General features: G+C 51.3%; 8 protein-coding genes across 8 annotated transcripts; 5 read left to right on the forward strand and 3 right to left on the reverse strand.

The window, feature by feature from the left end:
• Positions 1–602: 602 nt before the first annotated feature.
• On the forward strand, positions 603–1532 carry MAA_09148 (kinase; the record flags this gene model as incomplete). The annotated part of the gene is made up of 1 exon (XM_007827146.1): positions 603–1532. The coding sequence occupies one exon, from the start codon at positions 603–605 to the stop codon at positions 1530–1532; it is 930 nt and encodes a 309-aa protein (XP_007825337.1).
• Positions 1533–3317: 1785 nt separating this feature from the next.
• On the forward strand, positions 3318–5637 carry MAA_09147 (L-Aspartase-like protein; the record flags this gene model as incomplete). Its single annotated transcript, XM_007827145.1, has 4 exons — positions 3318–3451; positions 3515–3621; positions 3673–4725; positions 4787–5637. The coding sequence occupies 4 exons, from the start codon at positions 3318–3320 to the stop codon at positions 5635–5637; spliced, it is 2145 nt and encodes a 714-aa protein (XP_007825336.1).
• A 475-nt stretch (positions 5638–6112) lies between these two features.
• Positions 6113–7178, forward strand: MAA_09146 (reductase-like protein; the record flags this gene model as incomplete). Its single annotated transcript, XM_007827144.1, has 2 exons — positions 6113–6708; positions 6806–7178. 2 exons carry the CDS (start codon positions 6113–6115, stop codon positions 7176–7178), a joined length of 969 nt encoding a protein of 322 aa, XP_007825335.1.
• A 405-nt stretch (positions 7179–7583) lies between these two features.
• Positions 7584–8858, reverse strand: MAA_09145 (c6 zinc finger domain containing protein; the record flags this gene model as incomplete). Its single annotated transcript, XM_007827143.1, has 1 exon — positions 7584–8858. The coding sequence occupies one exon, from the start codon at positions 8856–8858 to the stop codon at positions 7584–7586; it is 1275 nt and encodes a 424-aa protein (XP_007825334.1).
• Positions 8859–10334: 1476 nt separating this feature from the next.
• MAA_09144 (Rhodanese-like protein) lies at positions 10335–11987 on the forward strand (the record flags this gene model as incomplete). Its single annotated transcript, XM_007827142.1, has 1 exon — positions 10335–11987. One exon carries the CDS (start codon positions 10335–10337, stop codon positions 11985–11987), a length of 1653 nt encoding a protein of 550 aa, XP_007825333.1.
• A 225-nt stretch (positions 11988–12212) lies between these two features.
• Positions 12213–13142, reverse strand: MAA_09143 (Helix-loop-helix DNA-binding protein; the record flags this gene model as incomplete). The annotated part of the gene is made up of 1 exon (XM_007827141.1): positions 12213–13142. The coding sequence occupies one exon, from the start codon at positions 13140–13142 to the stop codon at positions 12213–12215; it is 930 nt and encodes a 309-aa protein (XP_007825332.1).
• A 2981-nt stretch (positions 13143–16123) lies between these two features.
• Positions 16124–16694, forward strand: MAA_09142 (Mitochondrial substrate/solute carrier; the record flags this gene model as incomplete). Its single annotated transcript, XM_007827140.1, has 3 exons — positions 16124–16192; positions 16297–16612; positions 16663–16694. The coding sequence occupies 3 exons, from the start codon at positions 16124–16126 to the stop codon at positions 16692–16694; spliced, it is 417 nt and encodes a 138-aa protein (XP_007825331.1).
• A 1212-nt stretch (positions 16695–17906) lies between these two features.
• On the reverse strand, positions 17907–19614 carry MAA_09141 (Cytochrome P450 CYP617M1; the record flags this gene model as incomplete). Its single annotated transcript, XM_007827139.1, has 2 exons — positions 17907–19269; positions 19328–19614. The coding sequence occupies 2 exons, from the start codon at positions 19612–19614 to the stop codon at positions 17907–17909; spliced, it is 1650 nt and encodes a 549-aa protein (XP_007825330.1).
• Positions 19615–20965: the final 1351 nt, after the last annotated feature.

Genomic DNA, 20965 nt, shown 5'->3' on the forward strand with positions numbered 1-20965 from the left:
TAACAGGGTGGCTTTCAAATTTGTGCGTCACGATTGAGATTGATCATCAATCTGCCGGATCTTCTAGATGTAAGGGCCATGGTGGGCCAATGGTAGGAATCGTTTGGATGCTGGGGTTCCATTGCCATGCTGCTTCGATGCCTTCTCAAAATGCTTTTGGGCATCTGTCGTCACGAAAATGTTTTATCAGGACAAAAACTATTATGCACCGAGGGGATGGCAGTGAGTAGAAATTCCAACGGCGAGGCTCGTGAGAGTTGTCATGGATCCACTTTATGTCGCTCGCTTAAGTCATGAAAGAGCGTCTCGTCGTCTTTATCATGATAATTCATTTGAACAATTGTTTGTTTACACTCAAGAATTCGTAAACTTTTACACAATAAATGCCAAACACGTTTTCAAAGCCATTGTGATTAGAAACGGTTTTAATGTTGAGAAATAGAGACCGTTACACCAATAATCACGTGCGAGAACACAAAAAAACGCACCTTCAGCGTCCCTTGTCTTTTCGTGATTGCCGTCTCTCTTTCGTCGTTTTGACTTTCCATCTACCACCTCGCTTTTCACATCCTATCCCAGGCACGGGTTCCCGCCCTGTTGCCATGGAAACTGTCGTAGTTAAACTCGGCGGCGCTGCTATTACAGTCAAGTCCCTCGCCGACACCCTTTCCCCAAACATTCATGGCCTGGTGGATAAGGTAGCTCAAGTCTATCAAGATAAACTGAGACCATTGGGAAGACATTTGATTCTGATTCATGGAGCCGGAAGCTTTGGACACCCCCCAGCTAAGAAGTACAATGTCAAAGCAGGTTGGTTGAGTCCAACAGGAGCGACCCAGGACAAACTGGATGGCCATACGCGACAAGAAGAGGAACGGCGTGATGAAGTCAAGTTTGGCATGGCACTGACACGGCAACGCGTATTGCAACTGCACCATCATATTCTGCAACTGTTGCAGGACCGGGGAAGACTGCCAGTTCTATCAGTGTCCACCTATGACACGGTCGAGACGGACCAAGGAGTTTTGACGCAGGAGGGAAGCCGTCGATTGATAACCCGGGTGACGAATCTGCTGACGCAGGGGTTTATTCCCGTGTTATTTGGCGACGCCGTCCTGGATCACACATGGGGGGCTACAATCCTGTCGGGTGATGCTCTCATGCATGAATTAGCGACGCATCTACCTGGCGTGCGACGATGCGTATTTGTCACGGATGTTCCTGGCATTTTTACACAAGATCCGAAACAGTACGCAGACGCGGTTCTCATACGGCAATTGCATTTCAGTGAATCAGGGGACAGTGCAACGTATGACGACGATGCGGCCTCTGGTGTGGACGATGTTACCGGGGCTATGCGTACGAAATGGCAGTGGGCAAAACGCATCATGACGGATGCACATCAGGTGAATCGAGTCATCATTTGCCAAGCTTCGGTTTCAGATAAGGCTATAGGTCTAGTTGATGAACACGACGGCAATGGCCTGGATGGTGGTGATGGCTCTGATGCTTGGACTACGGTTCGTAGATAGGAATATACTATCGACCCGTTTCCATCGGCTTCGAGGTTTTTGAGCAAATCTGGTAGGCATTTTCACAATCAGCCGTGCCGAAGGCTCCTTTCTGTCTGTTTGATGCGCAGATATTACTTGAAACGAGCTATGCATACCCTCTTCCTTTTTTATTGCTTTACTAATTATTGTTTCGAAAAGACTAATACCAAACTTTGCGCAAAATAGCTACCTCAGCACTCTCAGCACAGCTGGTATTCACAAGCCCAACAGGGGGCCTCAGTCACTTGGGAATATACAATCTCTAGAGAGCCCTGCTGAAGTGATGCAAAGTGCTATTCATCAGCATATTTCTCCATCACTGCGGCAATCGCGGTTATTTGCCTGCAAAGGAGCACATATGTATTCCTGCGGCCTCTGCCACTGTACAAAAGTGCGAGCGTAGGCTTAGGATTCAATCTTGTCCATCAGATATTTGGCGCTCAAGACACTTGGGATGTACTTCAGAGCACGCGTCGCGCGTCATGAATACCATCTTGGCGAGACGGCGCTGGCCAGCCTGAACGCTATGGTAACCAACCGATTGCTTAAAAGGAAAGATATGTCTGGGATGGTGGGCATTCCAACAACTCGGCGCAGACATAACGTTACCACGTCGCGTCGACATGTTCCATCAACTGAGGCGCATGGGCAGCCCTCTGTCCAAGTCTCAGAAAATTGTCTCTCTTGTATTCGTGGTGTGATGTAGATGGGCGGGCAGCATGGAGAGATGGCGCATCAGACAGGTTTATTCCAGAAGCGGACATGGACATGGGATTAAAATAGGCGGGCCGTCCATCCGATCAAATTGATCACAACAAGAGGCGCCAGGGTTTTATGAGATGCAGGCGGGCAGCCAAGGACAGCCAACCGTTTCGTCACCCCGCATTAATGTAACGGTTCTGGAATTGAGGACAATGGCAAAACGGTTGTGGTTGACGTCCCGCGAGCTGAATGGAGCGTCAGCGATGATGGAGTAGAAGAAGGAGCGAATGGGGCGGGAGACCGAGTTGTTGATGGAACTTGAAGTTGCTCTGTTACTCTGTCTGCTGGAATCATGTCAGATGAAGACAAGGCTGGGGATGTGACGACACTGATCCTTGATCCTTGAATGGCACTCGCCCGGCAGACCGGAGGATGGGGGATTCGTCGATCCTACCAGGATCGATTGATGGTTGCCGTGGTCCATGGCACTACGCAAAAACGCAAACTAGACGCCCAATTTTATCAAAAGCTCCAGATGTCATGTCCCCAAATGCCAACTGCTATGGTAGCAGCCTCCCCCGACATTGTGGTCGGCATCAGACTCACCAACAGAAGCGCGAAGGGGTAGATGCCGGTATGCTCTCGCCTTGTAGTGGCACCGACTGCTGCGGTCTGTTTTGCCATCAATGATCTGAATAGACAATACATGTATTTACCCGGGTGCCGTTATATTTGGCCATTCAATTGTGAGCTATTGTGGCCCGTGGGCAGCCCCTTCCTACTTGGCATTTGGCCCGTTCAAGACTTTTCTTGGCTCGAACGCACCTGCAACTTGGCTCTTTCTTTACATATGCATGTGCCTACGAGTTTAAATGGCATTGAAGCCAGGCAAGCAAAGCCGGAACCACATTCCCAGACAATTCGGGCCTTGCTACTCCATGTCCATATACACCTTCTCTAATGCCAGAACTCTTTCTGCCGACACTTATTGAGTAACGATTTCTAGTTACCGCCTACTCCAACCCAGAGTCACATACATACAGACCTGCCTCACAATTCGCCATGCATGTAGATCATCATACGCGATTGACACTCGCCGCCTGGAAACGGCTCAAATCTCTGCTCAGAGATCATGGCAGCCCCGTTCATGTGGATGGCGAATCGTTGTCCATTGCAGATGTGATCGCCATATCTCGGTAGGTGACCGTCTTGCAGCTTGCCACCAGAGCAGCATCTATTCTGACAGCCGTCTTCCTTAGTTACGGTCATAAGGCCAGGGTCGATGATTCCCCTGCAGCAATTGCCAAGGTCAATGAAAGTGTTGACTGTCTAAAAGAGCTCCTGGACCAAGGCCAGGTCTTTTACGGTAAGAAGTTACCGCTTTCCACGGCGTGTCGCTAGCTGAACCGTCATGCAGGCGTTGGGACTGGTTTTGGAGGCAGCGCGAATACTCGCTCTGCAGACACGGCTGCTCTCCAGGTTGCACTTATGCAGATGCAGCAGTGCGGAGTATTGTTCGGGCACCAGAGCCATGGCCCAAGTTCTACATCTATGCCCGAAGCCTGGGTCCGAGCCGCAATAGCTGTCCGATGCAATACTCTGGTTCGGGGACACTCGGCCGTGAGATATCAAATCATCCAGATGCTGGAGCGACTACTTAACGAAGACTACATACCGCTGGTCCCCGTAAGAGGCAGCATATCCGCTTCAGGAGACCTCAGTCCTCTTTCCTACATTGCAGGAGTCTTAGAAGGCAATCCCAAACTGTTTCTTTGGACGGGACAGAGTGACCCTAGAACACTCGTTAATGCCACTCAAGCACTGAAACTGCTCCAGCTTGACCCTATTACCTTTGGTCCCAAAGAAGCCCTGGGACTGGTGAATGGGACGGCGGTGTCTGCTGCAGTGGCGACTTTAGCTTTGCATCAAGTTCACCAACTTACTGTTCTATCACAGATCCTCACGGCAATGGCTGTAGAGGCTCTCCTCGGAACCACAGAAAGCTTCCATCCTTTCCTGGCCAAAGTCCGCCCCCACGTTGGTCAAATTGAAGCCGCGCGAAATATTTTGGGCTTTCTCCGTGGTTCTCGCCTTGCTACACAGCAGGTTTCTGTAACCGGTATGCAGCGTTCGGATGACCTATATCAGGATCGCTACCCAATACGCACCTCAGCTCAATGGATCGGTCCACTGCTAGAAGATCTAGTGCTTGCGGATAAGCACATCACCACAGAACTAAACTCAACCACGGACAATCCCGTCATAGATGTCCAAACGGCCCGGGTGCTTCACGGTGGAAACTTTCAAGCCTCCACGGTGACATTGGCCATGGACAAAGCCCGGTCTGCGTTGCAGATGATGGGAAAGATGCTCTTTTCTCAGTGTACCGAGATGATGAACCCGAGCATGAGTAATGGGCTGCCTCCAAATCTGGTGTTTGATGAGCCTAGCGTCTCGTATGCGTTTAAAGGTATGGCATATCCTTGCCCTGCGCCAAACAGATCATGTAGAGTAGCTTATGCTGTCGACAGGCATCGACATTGCCATGGCTGCCTATACCTCGGAGTTGGGCTTTTTAGCCCAGTCTGTTGCACCGCACGTGCAAAGCGCCGAAATGGCGAATCAGGCGATTAACTCTCTGGCTCTCCTTTCGGCTCGCTATACCCATACGGCGATTGACACCTTTTCGATGTTGACTGCTTCCTACATCTATTCACTTTGCCAAGCCCTTGATCTGCGGGTCATGCAGGTACAATTTGAAGATGGAATGAAGTCAGTTCTGCCGCCGCTTGTAGAGGGTTTTTTCGCAGCGGTTCTGCCTGATGACTCCCTTGCTGAGTTGAAGTTGTTGACGTGTAGACATATCATCGATCAGTTCAAGAAGACAACCGCCGAGGACTCGACCAGTCGCTTCCGTAACATTGCGGTGTCAACACAGGCTGTATTCATGTCGTTTCTCTCCAAATCGCCTAGTTTATCCCCTGGAATGCTGCTGACGGGATTCTCGATGATTCCTGTTTGGGTTACAAGTGTAGAGGCCCTGATGCAGAGTCAGTTTGACGAGATCCGTCACTCTGCGTTGACCAAATGCGACACCCCCTCCTATCTTTGCGATGCTTCCAAGAAGATATATGAACTGGTTCGGGTCACGTTGGGGATTCCTTTCAATCGCGGACTGCCAGACCACCCTTCAGTTGCGAGCGCGAAACATACAAGGGAGCAGATTGACGCGGGACTCACTCCGTTCAGCGATGGATACCTGATTGGGGACTGTGTGAGCCGAATCTACGACTCCCTTCGATCCGGGGAGATGATGGATACGGTCATGGAATGCTTGGTGGAGGTGGTGACTTGTCATGACTCCCCAAACCAATTCCTTTGACTGTGTCAGGTAGCGGTCCCACTTCTCCGCCATACCTAACAAGTACTTTTTATTGAAGGGCTGCAATAAGTGTAATACATTTTTATATAGACTTAAAAACCCCAGGTACTTGAGTTATTATATTAATACTATATAGTTATACCTTTAGATTTAAGGATTCTTAACTGGCCTATATCCTTGCTCGGTACGAAAGTGGCACCTTAACGCAGTCAAAGGAATCAATAGGACTCACAAGCCGTGAATTAGGCCCCCTGTCTGTAGCTCGTTTCCCATCCCGACGATGGGTCAAGTGTTACGATACCCACTCGGTTCTTGGCCGTCGACGATCAAGTCATGGCCAATCACAGGCAGACAGCATAAGCACGTCACTACAGACTGTATCCCCGCATTCAACTTCTCTCAGTCGTCGAAACTGTCGTCCTGAATTACTGGCGGCGAAAGAGAGGGTGAACCACTTGCAAGAAGCAACTTAACAATGGCGACAGTACCATCCAGAATCCTCATACTTGGGGCCACGGGCAACATTGGCCAGTTCATCACCAAGAACATCCTTCACGCCAGGCCCAACAACGCCAAAGTAACAATCTTGACGTCTGAACACACCGTTTCGTCCAAGGCAGCTCTTATAAATGGCTGGAAGGACGCTGGTGCATCGGTAATAACTGGCGACATTACCAAGGCTGCCGATGTCGCCGCTGCATACCGCGGCATTGACACGGTTGTAAGCTGCGTCGGGCGAGCCGTGCTTGACCAGCAAAAAGAACTCATCAGGCTGGCCGAAGAGTCGGGAACTGTTCAGTGGTTCTTCCCCTCGGAGTATGGCACAGATATTGAGCACAATTCCAAGAGCCCAACAGAGCGACCGCATCAGATGAAGCTGGCCATCCGCAAGTACATCCGGGAGCACACGAAGCGCCTGAAGGTGACTTATGTTGTTGTCGGTCCGTATTTCGAAATGTGGGTGGATGGCGGTACGTTCTCGGATCAAATCGGCGGATTCAAGGCTGAGAAGGGCGAGGCCTTTCTCATCGGCGACGGACAAGGCAGGATCGCGTTTACAAGCATGCAAGAGTGAGTGCGGCTGACCCCCCGGGTTATGTTTCTCACTTGATCCCCATGTCGGCATTACGGCCCCTTTTTCAAGGCACACTGACACATGGCTCTGTAGCACCGGTAAAGCCGTGGTTGCAGCTCTCCGTCACCCCGAACTATCGTACGGCAAGGCGTTGAAAATCTCGTCATTCGTGGTGACTCCGAGCCAGGTGCTGTCCGAATTTGAGAAGCAGCTAGGCAGAAAGTTTACTGTAAAATATATCCCGTTGGAGTCCCTGGAGCGGACAGAGGCGGAATTCTGGGAGGCAGGGAACCCTATCGCTACTGTTGCCACGCTGCGCCGAATATGGGCCGCTGGCGGCACGCTGTATGACAAGTGGGACAATGACACGATTGGGCTGACCTCGACGGACTCTCTCGAGGGGATTATCAAGTCGTATCTTGAGGAGAAGGGCCATCTGAGTGGCTCGCAAGGCGAAAAGCTATAGGGGATGGGTGGGCAAGGTGGTTGCATGTTGCCTAGTAGAGTATGGAAGAGACAAAGAGAATGCATTTGATCGCAACTCCTACTTTCTCGTCGTCCTGGATTCCCTGATTACCCGAGGCTATAGTCTTCAGCGTATATTCTAGAGCCAGAGGCAAGTTGGGCAATCTTGTGAAAGGGGCAGAAGATTCCGCGGAGCAGAGAACAAAGGGCATCTGGAGATTCACCCACTCTCCAACAAACATGCCAAGTTCCAGCAACGCTTTATACGGCAGTAAAGGTCATAATCAGCATCCTCCACTCTGCGGTCGTGGTGAGCTTTCGCCACAGGAGGCTGTGTTATTTGAGAAAGCCATGGTTGGTCCGCAATTCTAAGCTCACACTATTCCCCAATCCTCTTCCTCATCTTTCAATGCTCGACGACTCTTAATTGCCAAGGGATAGCCGGGTGCGTAATAGCTTGCGACTCCCTCCAAAAACTAATGAGAAGGCGCGGCTTGGTGTCTCGAGAAAGTAACCTCAGACCAAGGCTGGCATCCCATGGTCCTTCTCTCTGGGTTGACTCCTGAAGGATCCTCAAGGCCGCTTCCTTTGTCCCCAGTCTCGTGCTGTACACATACGACCAGTACATGAGGGCGATGAGGCCGGTTTCAAGAGTGTAATCCGACGGTGGCTTCCCCTCTAGGTTATGTGCGAGGAGCATCTTGGCCGCAAACGAGACACCCCGTGAAAGTTCATCCTGGAAGCAGGGGTCCTGGGCCATCTTGAGGTGGGAGTCGATGCCGAACGGCACAAGCTGTATCATGGTTCTCGCACTATTCACCAGCAGCCAGTCCATCTGACTACTGTATGACAGCCATGTTCCCATCGGGGGTGCCTGTGGTCCAGCCCACATCAGCTCAAGAGCAGACATTATCGCCACGCCCCGTTGGCGAAGGGCGTTTAGTTCTTGCTGCATATGCGGCTGCGCCCAGAAAGCCTGGCTGCCTCTGTGCTCACGCAGCTCCCAGCAGCGAACCATGACTTCGTTTACGTATTGTGTTCTTGCGTCGTAGCCTTGGGCCACGCTGGCGATGGGCCGGGCGTCGGGCGTGTCGCCGCGGAGCTGTTGTCCCAGGAGTAAGGGGATGTCGGAAGAGAAGCCCCCCAGAGCAAACTCAACGTTGCGGAATTGGGTGACGATGTCCCATAGATCGGCGTCGGATAAGAAGGACCCTCTTGCCCGACGTCTTGACGCAGCGGCGCGAAGACGGCGCACGTCTAGGGCCGACATGAGGATGCGTATTCCGTTGCGCATGTGCGCTATCGCCGTGTAGTGGTCGCCACGAAGGAGCTCCAGGGATATGAAGGCCAGGCAGGAGACGAGCACAACGGCAATGCTCGCGGGCTCGGGCTTGTCAAGATGTCTGTGAAGATTCCGTATGGCCAGGTTGTACTCCCGCCAGGTAAAGCGCTCCAGCGTCCCGACCGCAGGCGAGGACACTTGCAGATGACTGGAAGCCCCTTTGCCGACCTTGTATAGGTGATATGCCGCACCGAGCGCTACGAGAGCATGCTGAACGGCCTCGTCACAATGGCCAAGCTGGGGGGCAAGCGTTGTCCAGAATGGCGACACGCCGCAAGAGTGCATGGAAACCCCGGCTTCGGTCGCCCGCCTATAGCTGCAGAAGAACTGCCGTTCCATGTGAGTACTGCCCACGCCTGACGAGATGGATCTCGTGAAACTGTTTCTAAAGTGCCTAGTTTGGCTGGGTATTTCTTGTCGTAGAACACGGCGCTGGTCATGGACGAATCGAACGGCGGCGGCATATCCCTCGCATGGTTTTCCGGCAGATATGCACTTGAAGCAAGTTGGTTTTCCTTCGTCGCATTTGACGCGTCGCTTTCTATGAAACGGAGAAGGGCCAAGTTAGACTGTCCAAGTCAAGGGCTTACAGTTGAAGCCGCGGTCAACATACCTGCTAGTCGATGGCATCAGCACCCATATTATCTAGGGACTCGTTTACAAGTTAAAGTTGTCACTCGGCTTACCATGTTATGCACCCTGTTTTGGTTCTCGTCTTCAGACGGTTGCTCTCGGTTTCGATACCCGCTGTTTGCATTGTACCGTGTATGCTGCGATGCGGCCTCGCTTCCATGACAGCAGCCTTCGGATCAGGAGGGATAGCGCACAAGACTCGGTATGTCACTGAAACATATAGCGAAGTAGTGAAGAACAAGGGAGGATGCCATGCGATAATAACTCAAGTTCTCAGGCTAGAGCAACTGGCCCTTGGAACGATGGCAGCGCAATTCGTCAGCTGGAACCGACTCACACCCGTGGCCGCCACCGTCAGCTTCGCATGTGAGACGCAATAGCTATAGGTTGAAGAATCGGGGCATCAACCAATTAGGGCTTTCGCCGAATCTGGACGCTGTCTTGACTCTTTATGTCTCGCCCCAAAGGTTCTATTATTACAAGTATACGGAGTACGCTAATGTACTGTGGTACATTCAAGTATACGCCAAGATATTGTGGTATCAATTGATATTCAACAACTTTCTCCAGCTCACCCCTATCGTGAGATGGCAGATGACTCACATGGTGTAGTATCTCAGGAAACTAGGAGTGCTTTAGCCACATCAGTTGCGAATAGCTTTAGACCCCTTTAAGAGGTCATGGAAATCATTACTCAGTCCGCCAGACCTATGTTACGGTTCAGTACGATGTAGCCTTGAGATGGTTGGCAACTGTTGTAACTCTTCCCCCGGGGCCTGCAGCGTAACAGCACGGTGACCCGCGACAGATTATCACCGCGGCTTCCACTAACACATGACGCTCATTAAGACGACACTCATTCTTTATGAGTAAAATGGCTCGATTCGGTGGAGTGCGACATGAAGCTGTGGCGGCAACCTCACACACCGAGCCTGAATTCGCGGCGCCACTACATGTAAACCGTATGACGAAACGCCATTTGGAGGCATCAAAAATGTATATCGTCAGGCATCACACCACCATGACATGACTTGGCCATTCCGGCGCGAGTCTTGGCTTGATATACTTATATATAGATCCATGCTGCCAGGCGTTTTGTAACACCGCTGTTTGTCAGATGAATTGTAGCCATTTTTCAATCCTGCGACACAACTCAAACAAAATACTATTCAAACCGTCGACATGTCAAAAAAAGTCATTATAGTCGGTGGCGTCGCCGGTGGCATGTCAGCAGCCACCCGGCTGCGTCGCCTAGATGAATCCGCAGAGATTACGGTATTCGAACAGGGCCCTTATGCCAGCTACGCAAACTGTGGCATACCATACGCTCTCGGAAACGTCATCAAGGACGACGATTCACTCATTCTGCACACGCCAAAGTATTTCAAGGAGCGTTTCAACATTGGCGTCTACCTCAACACTGAAGTCACCGAAATTGACCGCACAAACGAGAAAATCAGCACGCGAACCGTCGGCGGAACCGAGATTCGCCAGTTCGACTACGACAAGCTCATACTATCTCAAGGCTCTGAGGCAGTTCGGCCTCCGATTGAAGGAGAAGCCCAGAGCCATGTAGTCACTCTACGGACCCCCCAGGATCTCCAACAAATCAGAGGTCTCATGTTGGACAGAGACATCTGCAGTGTATGCATCATCGGCGGCGGCTTCGTCGGCCTCGAAGCGGCCGAAAACCTGCGAGCCATGAACTTTGAAGTCTCCATTATCGAGCAACTGCCTCATGTCCTGCCTCCCGTGGACGCGGACATTGCCGAGATTCTCCACGCCGAGCTCAAGCGCCACGGGGTAGACGTATTCCTCCACGACGGCGTGCGGAGAATCGAGCGGTCGCACGTGGTCCTCGCCAGCAACGGGAGAGAGATCCCCGCCGAGCTGGTCATCCTCGCGGCCGGGATGAGGGCGAGGACAGGCCTCGCAAAGCAGGCCGGATTGGAAGTCGGACCGCGCGGCGTCAAGGTCGATTCGCACATGGAAACCTCGGACGAGGACGTATACGCCGTGGGGGACATGGTTGAGACGGAGCACGTCGTCTTGAAGCAGCCGCGCGTGGTTGCGTTGGGCGGGCCGGCGAACCGGCAGGGACGGCTTGCGGCCGACGACATGTCCGGCAAGCTGGTGCACTACCGCGGCAACATTGGCACCGTTGTCTGCAAGGTGTTTGATCTGACTGTTGGCTTTGCGGGCCTGTCGGTGTCTGCGCTGCGAGATGCCGGGCGAGATCCTCTCTGGGTTACGGTGCACCCGCCGAGCCATGCCGCCTATTTTCCTGGCTCTCATCCCATAACGATCAAGGCAGCTTTTGAGAAGAACACGGGGCGGATTTTGGGTGTCCAGGCAGTGGGGAGAGCGGGCGTGGATAAACGCATTGATGTGTTGGCGACGGCGATACAGGCTGGAATGACCGTGTTTGACTTGGAACATCTGGAACTTGGCTACGCGCCGCCCTACAGCTCGGCCAAAGATCCAGTTAATATGGTTGGGTTTGTGGCGTCCAACGTGATGCGCGGGGATTACCGGATCGTACACGCCGAGGATCTCAGCTTGAAGAAGCTGAGCGATTGGCAGGTTGTAGATGTTCGGTCTGCCGAAGAGTTCGCGACGGGCCACCTCCCGAACGCGGTCAACTTGGCCATCGACACGTTGAGGGATCGCCTAGACACCCTGGATAAGGCAATTCCAGTACTTGTGTACTGCTACGTGGGTTATCGCGGATACTTGGCCTACCGGATCCTCAGCCAGAAAGGATTCAATGTGGTAAATCTTGATGGCGGGCTCAAGGCAGTCACTGATGGAGGGTTTAAATTACAATCTTTTTGATCTGTATTTTTTAGAAGTCGGTGCGTAGCTTTCAGAAGGACAGTATCCTACAAATGGATGAATACTTTTTCTCATCGACATCATCACGAAAATACAGCAGATACACAGTGGCGTATTGCGGTGACTGTGACGCTAGCAACATTGAGTGCAGTATTGTAAACAGCTCCTCTATATTTATCCAGTATAGCTCACTGCCTTTTCTGTATACAACTTGGTCATCGGATCTCAGTACTCCTGCGTGATGGGGTTGTTGCCGCTCCACGCCATTTGCCATTCCGTCCATGCATGTCTTATCGCCCTCAACTCACTAACAAGAAGGCGATTTTCCGTATGTAGCGCCAACAGCCTGCGCCTGGCAAGTCGCAAAGTCGACCCTTTGCTCTGGTTCTTGGTGCCACGGTCTGTGAAGCCCGCCGACGTCATATCCTTCTCACTTGTACAGTCTGCCAGCGCATCCAGCAGCAACTGAAACTCATTGTTCAACCTGCTGCGATAGTTCTTCTCTACTTGGTTGTGACAGCCCCGCAGCCGTTGATCTTTTTCACCAGCAGCAGGGCTATTATTGAAACATCCGTCGTCGTCATCTACCTTTGTGTTGCGCGCCGCCCTCTTGCGGCGCGTTCTTGGCCGTCTGTCTTTCGTGGGATGTGTCTCAGTGGAATCCATAGCTGTGGACATGGAGCCAGTCTGCTGGTCATTAGACAATTGTGTCGGATGACTTTGACCGCAAGGTTCTGGTATGGGTTTGAGCGGCAGTGCCTCTTCAGGAGGTGAGGTATCATTGGAGTTGGAGCAAGTAGAGGACTCCGATATGGATGTGCGCTGATAGTGATTTAAAGACAGATCAGATACCAGGGAAGGGTACGGAAGGCGAATAAATTGGTCCATCTCTTGGCCGAACTCGGAGCCAGGTTCTTTCATGCATGGACTGGCACCATCATTGCCGGCGTTGAACAGGTTTGGCGTGGAACCAAATGCCTCGTTGGGTTGATATGAGTACTCGTCCTGGTGTGAGACGTAAACATGGGTGCTCAAGTAAAATGCAAAATACGTATGGACAGGGTCCGGCCATCTTACCAGCAAGCTATTGCATTCACCCATGTTTCCCAGCCAAGCGAGGCCGGCTTCATCCATGTCTATCCAATCCACGTCCATCTTTGGCATGAGATGTTTGGTCGGTGTCTTTGCCGGCGCAAACAAATATCCTGGATACGACTTTACAGCTTGATGATAGTTCTCAGCTATTTTTCTATTCTGCGGTCGACTTGTCTTTACAATGGTGGAGAGTTTCGCAGTCATTTATTTATACTTCAACACTATGTACATGTAAGTGGCGATACCCGTGCCCACACCAGGACGAACTTGATTGATGCCCGGGCGGATCTGGACGCAACTGCCCGCAGGTTCCCGACGTCAACTGCCAAAGATGGAGAAAAGCCCGATGGTTCGATTTTCCCACATGGATAACCACTCGCAGGCAGACCTATTACACCAGACCATGTGGCGTCCGGGTCCAGAACTTTAACCAAGTTCCAGACTCTGCCCCAGAGTTTACACGCCTCTAGGTCAACCCTGCACTGCATGTATACCTACTCTTGTCCATTAGCATGGTCCGAGGGTGTCGAGGAATCGCCGAGGGGCTCATCGTCAGAGAATCATACTTCAGTTCTCATTTCCTATCTTAAAGCCTCTTTACACGCAATCTGGTCAAAGTTACTTTTCTCAGTCCAGATTAGCCTTTGAAACTACGTCAAAAGCACCCAATACGTCCAGTCATAGGCAGTAAGTATTTACCCACTCGGTGGCGTAGAATAACGTGGAAGTGGGCAATAATACTTCACGCCTCCCACTATACAGGGCGCACTGGCTACTACCACTGCGATCGCACTGTTACGCAGTATATTTTCCCTAGAACTATCTAATATCTCCTACAAGGGGTCAACGGGAAACTCCAACAAAGCAAAACGTATATTCAGAGGTATATGAAAAACCCAACTCCCAGTAATCATCTTCTAGCACTCCGTGCTCTTAACGCGTGCTGTTTTATGATAAACGCCAAAGACATGGTATATACGATGACACCAGCCTCATTTCCAACTCAGGAAATTTAATATGTTTGTCCTTGGGTCAGGGTGGCCCTGGAAGGTTTTCTGCCTGGAAGCTTCACTCTCCGGTGTATTATATGTCGCGAAGAAGCGGTCCATTGTGTTGGAGTTGGTGACGAGCTGTGACCGAACATAGGTGGCGACACCAAGGGCTGACACACGATTTACGTTAGTAAATAGCCCATTATCGAGAAAGCGATGCGGTAAGACGCAGAGACCAACCTGAAGTGCCAAACATGAGCCCCAGCAACGGTTTGCGGAAACGGGCGGTGGCGACGGCTCTAACTGGCGCAGACATGTTGAGGCTTGAATGGTATAGAATGGTGTATTAAAATAAAAGGTGGTGTTTCCAGATGTGGATTACACTGTCAAGAAAGAGTAATGTTCGAGTAGTCTCTTAGTCTAAAATTACTGTATGCAGAGAAAAGATGCATTCTGAAACCTGTATTCGTCGAAATACTTATATCTGAATGCAACCCTGAGGATTCCGGCCGGAGCCCGTTGACACACGGGGCTGGTTTGCGGCTTGCTCCGGAGTGGAGACGACGGTGGTGTGATGCAGCGCTGCGTAGCCACGCCGGGTGGTGTGACGCGACGATGAATCTTCGCGAGCTGCTCCTGACTTGAGCACCCTCCTGTCAGCTCCAGTACTAATCGAGTAGGGCCCGGGGGCCGGTGAGCGGAGAACAAGTCGTCTTGAGGCGCGCCTTGGCTGGCGTGCAGAGCGCCCACGTGGACGGAGCGAGGCATCGTAATCGAACGATATGACGACTAACATGGCGCGCATTGGGAATGTTTTGCAACCATTTTATTTTTTGGCCCGTTCTCTATAGAAAATTTTGCCAAAGTCAGCCAACACTGTCAGGCACCTGCGGTCTGGCCTCGCCACCGAGGACTCGGCGAGGAGTCAGGACGGCCAACCCACGTACCTTGAAGTTTGAACATTTGAGCCGGACGACATATGCATCGCCGCTGGTATCTGCAACACCACTGTCAGCGTGGTGCTCAATTCTGAAGCCACGGGAATCGGCCCCGTAGACCCACGCTCTATACTTTTTCAGCCCTTCTTGGCGAGCCAATTATGGGCAAGAAGTGGCGTGTCAAAATCAGCAATTATACGACGTTTGGTAAACAAGGTGCTGCCCTTTCTATAAAGAAGCAGTGCTGGTCTGAATACTGGCCGCAGGGATCGAGGTGCATCATGGCTTGTTCGAGCTCGTTGAGCTTGGTCGTGTTCCCAATGGGACGATTGTAGACTGCAAGTGACCAAATTTGGCACACCTGTCAAGGCCCGGAAAGTTTATTGGCATGCGGGGACTGTCGGAAGATCTGGAACACCCCTGTTGGGCCGGAGATCCTGTAACACTGTCGTCCTGGTTAATCTTGGTGTTGTACACCCACTGTACGTATTGCTCGTGAGTGGTCCGCCACCATTCGCCCTGGTTATACAACGTCAACTAGGATTTACTGACCATGCCATATGCCCCAATTATACAGCGACCAGCGGCAGCCGCATACGGTGCCACAGCCGTGCGCCATGATTCCACGAACATGGGGCAGGCGGCTTTGGCTCTTTTCGAGACACATCGCGGATACTCCTCCGTATGCTTCATGTCGTAGGTCAAGAGGACGTTTTTTGCATCAGAGCTCGAGCTGGAAATCGGATTCACCGACCATCAATGTCTTTGCCTTCTCTCTCAGCCCTCGACTCGTCAACTGAGAATTTCATTCACATCAGATGGCTGTGACCACAGAACAAGTCACTCAAATAAGTCAAAACTATTCGAAAGGGAATGCAGTTGCACGATTGAAGCATGGGAAGGAGCAGAGATCCGGGACAGCGGAGGAATAATATCGCGGACGCTTGCTTACTATTTGCCATTTTGCCCCAAACTAGGAAAGCTAGGTCAGGTCAGCAGTAGCAGCAAAATTACCTCACTCCCGTTGCGTTCGACAACTCTTCCCACCATCTTTCCGAAAGACACCACCAACTCCGTTTCTTTTCGTTGGGGGCCATTCATCGCCGTCGCAATGGCTACCTCTACCGCTACCCTGGCGCAGGTCGCCGCCGAGCAGGAGCCCCAAGGTTCTCCTGAAGCAGTATGTTTCCCTCCACTATGCGCCTAGATTGCAGGAACATGGAGCCAAGTAGATGAAACTTCAGAGCCCCTTATACAGTGACAAACTTTGTCGCTTACGAAAAGGTCCCAGAGACCGTCTTCGCCAGCCTGGGGGATAAGTCGAAGCTGTCGGATGGTACACAGACCGCTGTTAACTTGGAATCCGGCCTCATTGCCGGTTTCGCTGCAGCCATTGTCTCTCAACCTGCTGATACTGTGCTTTCCAAGATTAACAAGACCAAGGGCCTGCCAGGCCAAAGTACCGTCTCCAGACTTATCAAGATTGCGGGTGAGCTGGGTGTCCGTGGCTCCTTTGCCGGTCTTCCTACTCGTCTGTTCATGATTGGCGGTCTTACTGCCGGTCAATTTGCCATTTATGGCGATATCAAGAAAGCCCTCGGTAAGTGCGCTTTGTTGGTTTCGTGACTGAACCTGACCATGTACCACCAGATGCTACTGATAGCGTCGAGATCTCCAAATAATCAGCACATTGCGAACAATTTGAAACATGTTTTTAATTTAGACGGCATAGAGAGAAGTATTTGCCTGTACAGAACTTGGGACTTACACAAAGTTGCCGGGAAGATGGATCCTTTTATTGCCACGGTACGGTTTCCTGAATGCGCCCCCCCTAATGCCAGACTGCGATATGTTGAGCTTGGAGGGGGAGGCTGCATGCGGCACTCATACCCCCCTGTCCACAGTGTCGTTTATTCACCATTACCAGGTACGAAGCAAGTTATTCTCTTAGGTCCAGGCTCCTGGGACGCATAATCCAAGGCTGCTTCCCATTGACGCAGACCGTATTTACCCGTCACTTGTATCCCACCACGCTTGCCGATAGGCAGCATCCCCGTCTCGATTAACCGAATGAGCTCATCGGCCTGCTTCCTGGTGTACATGAAACTGTCCTTGATAGTAATGCCTTGAAACATGGTGAGCATATAAGGAGGCTCAAAATTCCCGCAATGCCCCCCATAACGCTCATTCGTCCACGAGGTCGCGGGGCCCTGATAGCGGCCATCACGTAAGTCGGGTTCGTCGTAAATTGAGAGGACATGTCTATTTATTCATCCCGCATTCCTTCACCGCATCTATCTTCTGCTGGCGATGAAGGATATATCGTGCTGCCGCTGACGCCCTCAATACTGCAACCATGTTCGTCACAGTTCCCGCAAGAAGGGGCGAGGATAAAGTATCAGAAAAATCTCCAACAAGGAGTTTTAGGCGTCAGAATTTTGCCGCTTTGTTAGAGCTCTTTGCAGTACACATTCCATCTCTATGGCTGACTGTATATTGATCGGTCTAGGTTGGTCAAAGTGCGGCCACGCAGACCGGTCTGTGGAACAGTCAACTTGACGCTGGTGTTTCCAACACCCGAGCTAACAAAGCTGCAATGATATAGCAGTTTCGAGATGAATCTGGGCTTAAATCGAGCTTCACTAGGCAAAGTAAACTCTCCCATAACGGCATTGCTACGCTGTTCCAAGGCAGTCCAAGTCCGGCAGTTCTTGATTTTCGGTATAGGATAACTTGACACTACCGCTTGGGCTGCCTCATCTCAAGTTCGTTTACACAAATCGTTATAAACCTATATTTCGAATGACACTATAAATTAGAATTCATTGTTATTTCCCACATATAAGTCTTTAGAGCCTCTCTCGTCCACATTTCGCACGCACGGCCTTTTCTTCTCACCAGCCCTCAACAACTCGTACCAGCATGTGCATTCCTCCTTTGGGCTTTGCCACCACACTAGGATCAATCTTGATATTTCTCTCGTCCAACAAAGACTTGTCCTTCAATTCAAACGAGAACCGTCCAATCCAGGCGGCCACCAGACAGGCAAGCTCGGATTTCGCAAAGCTACCACCGATACAACTATGTGGTCCATGAAGAAACGTCATAAAGGCATAGTTGCTGGTCGCTCCGCCGCTCGCAGCATTGGTTGCACTCGTTCCGCCCTGCTCTGGGCTCAGCCAGCGTTCAGGCTTAAACTCGTACGCATCGGGCCCCCAGAGCGTGGGATCAGTATTGGTCGCCCACGGAACCAGCACCAGCAGGGTGTCTCGGGGAATGAACTGGTCCTGAACAGTGGTATCACCGGTTGATACGCGGACAGTCTGCGCCACGGGGCTATGGATTCGCAGGACTTCGCTGCACACAGCATTCAGGTACGGCAAGTTATCGATATCAGCGCTTGTGATGTCGGTATCACTATCAGCAGAGGGCAGGTGCTCGCGTATTTCTTTTCTGAGACGCTCCTGCATGTCTGGGTACTTTGCCATAAAGTACGTCGCCCAGATCAGCGACGATGCGGTCGTCTCGTGTCCCGCGGAGAGAAACGTCATCATTTGGTCGACCAGCGTGTCCTCAGAGAAGAGCTGGCTCCTGAGTGCGACGGTGAGAATGTCGAGCCCGGCATCTTCCTTGTTGGCCAGCAAGCCTCTCTTCTTGCGGATCAAGTCGCGAGACACGGCGCGGATGTGTTTCGAGGCTTTGTTAGCGTTCCTGACTCGGCCCAAGGGAAGGTTATGCATGATCAGGTCGGGAAGGAACGCGGTGAGTCCGATGAGAGGCATGTCCGCAGGAGATGGCTGCAGGAACTCGTAGCTCTTGGCCAGTGGGCTGTTTGGATCCTTGATTGAGCCAAAGTCGACTCCCACGCCTGCGAGGCCGATGATGTCTAATGCGCAGCGGGCAGTCCATGAGGAAATCTCCATCTCGGCGAGGCCCTTTTCATCGCATTCGGCCGTCATTGCCTGCACTGCCTCCTTGGATTTCAACCAGAAGAGAGGATACAGGTCCTTGATGTGGCGGAACGAGAAGGCCGGCAGCATGTCCCGGCGCTGCTTTTTGTGCTCGTCTCCTTCGACAGTCAGTAGCCCCCAGCCAATAATGAAGGCGAGGAATCTGCGAGCAAATTTGGGCTTCTCAAAGCTGTAGCACTTTGTGACGAGAATCTCGGATAGGGCCTGTGGTGAATTCACAATGACCATTTCCTGATTGCCATGCCACAAGACGCGGAGCATGCCGTTGTTGGGATTCTCTGTGATCCTATATACTTTTCTTTCAGCATCACATGTGTCGCCTTGGAAAGAACGAGTCCTCTTACCATTTCTTTGCTAAATAACCTGGGCCGTACTTTCTAAGCTCGATGCCATGGCCAACTAGAGGCAATCCGCCTTTTACTCTCGGCAGGTTGCGAAGGGGCGACAGGAAGAACGGGTAGATCAGGACGGCATAAAACAGGAACAGGGAAATTTGTCCAAAGTAAAGGGCAAAGAAGACCTGGAGAGCCTGGCCATTGCGCTCGTACAAGTGCAGTAATTTCGGTACGGCACAGCCAACGAGGCTGATGCCAACCATGTACTTGAGCGGAATGTGCCGTATACCTGTCATGTCGGGTACGCTTCTTGGTGAACATGTAAGTGGCGGTCGGTGTCAGGATGGGAGGTGTGGTGCCGTGAGAAATTAGATATAAGTTGAATAACACGGTGTCTGCGGGGTGCGGCTTTGGGGGCCGGGGCGGGAACGGCGTCTGATGTTCGGCTCCGGCTCCGGCCCCGTGCGTTGCGTGCGTGCAAGTTGAAGCATGAAACGTCGATATCCAGGCCGAATCCCGATGCACTTCTTTCCTGGGGAGACTACGCACGTGTATGACCGTGCCTTGACAGAGACGGTACTCGCAGCCTAGCCCTCCTCGAGGTCCCTAGGCGTGCTGGTTTGGCCCACGGCACTCTCCAGCATTTCCCCCACACGCTGCAAGATCCCGAACGTTATCCTCCCGAATACCTCCAGGTATGCCACGACAAATCCCCGAAGGAAGTTGTCGCAAAAGAATTGCCACCTTTCGCCAGGAGGGCGGGAGACGCTTGCTAGGAGGTGGTTGGCGATGCATCCCACCAAGCCCATGATTGAAAAAACCAAGTAAAACTGCAAGAGGTAGCAAGATCTATAATTGGTACCACATTGTGTTAGCCAGAAAGACAATCATGATGATCATGTCATGTGCTCGCGTGGTCCATTGTGGGGAATGATGGAGACGAAGAAAAGTGTGACACGGGCAGGGTGACTGGGCTTGAAATGTCGTGTTCAATTCAAATTATAATAATCGACTTTGGGGTATCAAGGGTCCTTGGATTCCGCGAGGCCTTGGGGGACCCGAGGTTCGGTGAGGACTAGGAGGGAAACCCAAGAAGAGAGAATACTGACTCGATAAAGGATGTGATGGAATGAAATATCCAGGTTATAAAAGTGAGAGTAGAATAAAAAAGATCGCGTATACACAAAAGCATAAGAGACAATATACTTATTACAGCCATATTGTCTCAATAATAATTTATCAAGTCGCGAGGAAGAGTAGTAAAGCTGCGTGTATACAGGCGGTCAGATAGCGTTGTAGTGTGTTTCTACAGAAATGAGACCGTGTAGGTATTTACAAGTTTTTGGCGTGGAGAGTATAATATTACATGTATTACGTGTAGACTTTTTAGGGTTTTCGCTAAAAGTCTTTTTAATTCACCTCAAGCGCTAGCAAACTGTCAAGTGCCCTAAACCAAAAAACCGTAATAGACTACGTCACATGCCGTAAATACACCAGATACATTATAATATTCTAAAAATTGGAATTCTTGCGCCTAATATTACGAGTTCAGACCTAGATTATAATGGCAGGAATGTTAAGGTGGGAGTTATTTCGCTTTGTAGTTAAGTAAGATTATAAGTATTATATAGCGGCTCTAACGCTTAT

Source organism: Metarhizium robertsii (genome assembly GCF_000187425.2).
Source record: "Metarhizium robertsii ARSEF 23 chromosome Unknown MAA_Scf_2, whole genome shotgun sequence".
NCBI classification, from domain to species: Eukaryota; Fungi; Ascomycota; class Sordariomycetes; order Hypocreales; family Clavicipitaceae; genus Metarhizium; species Metarhizium robertsii.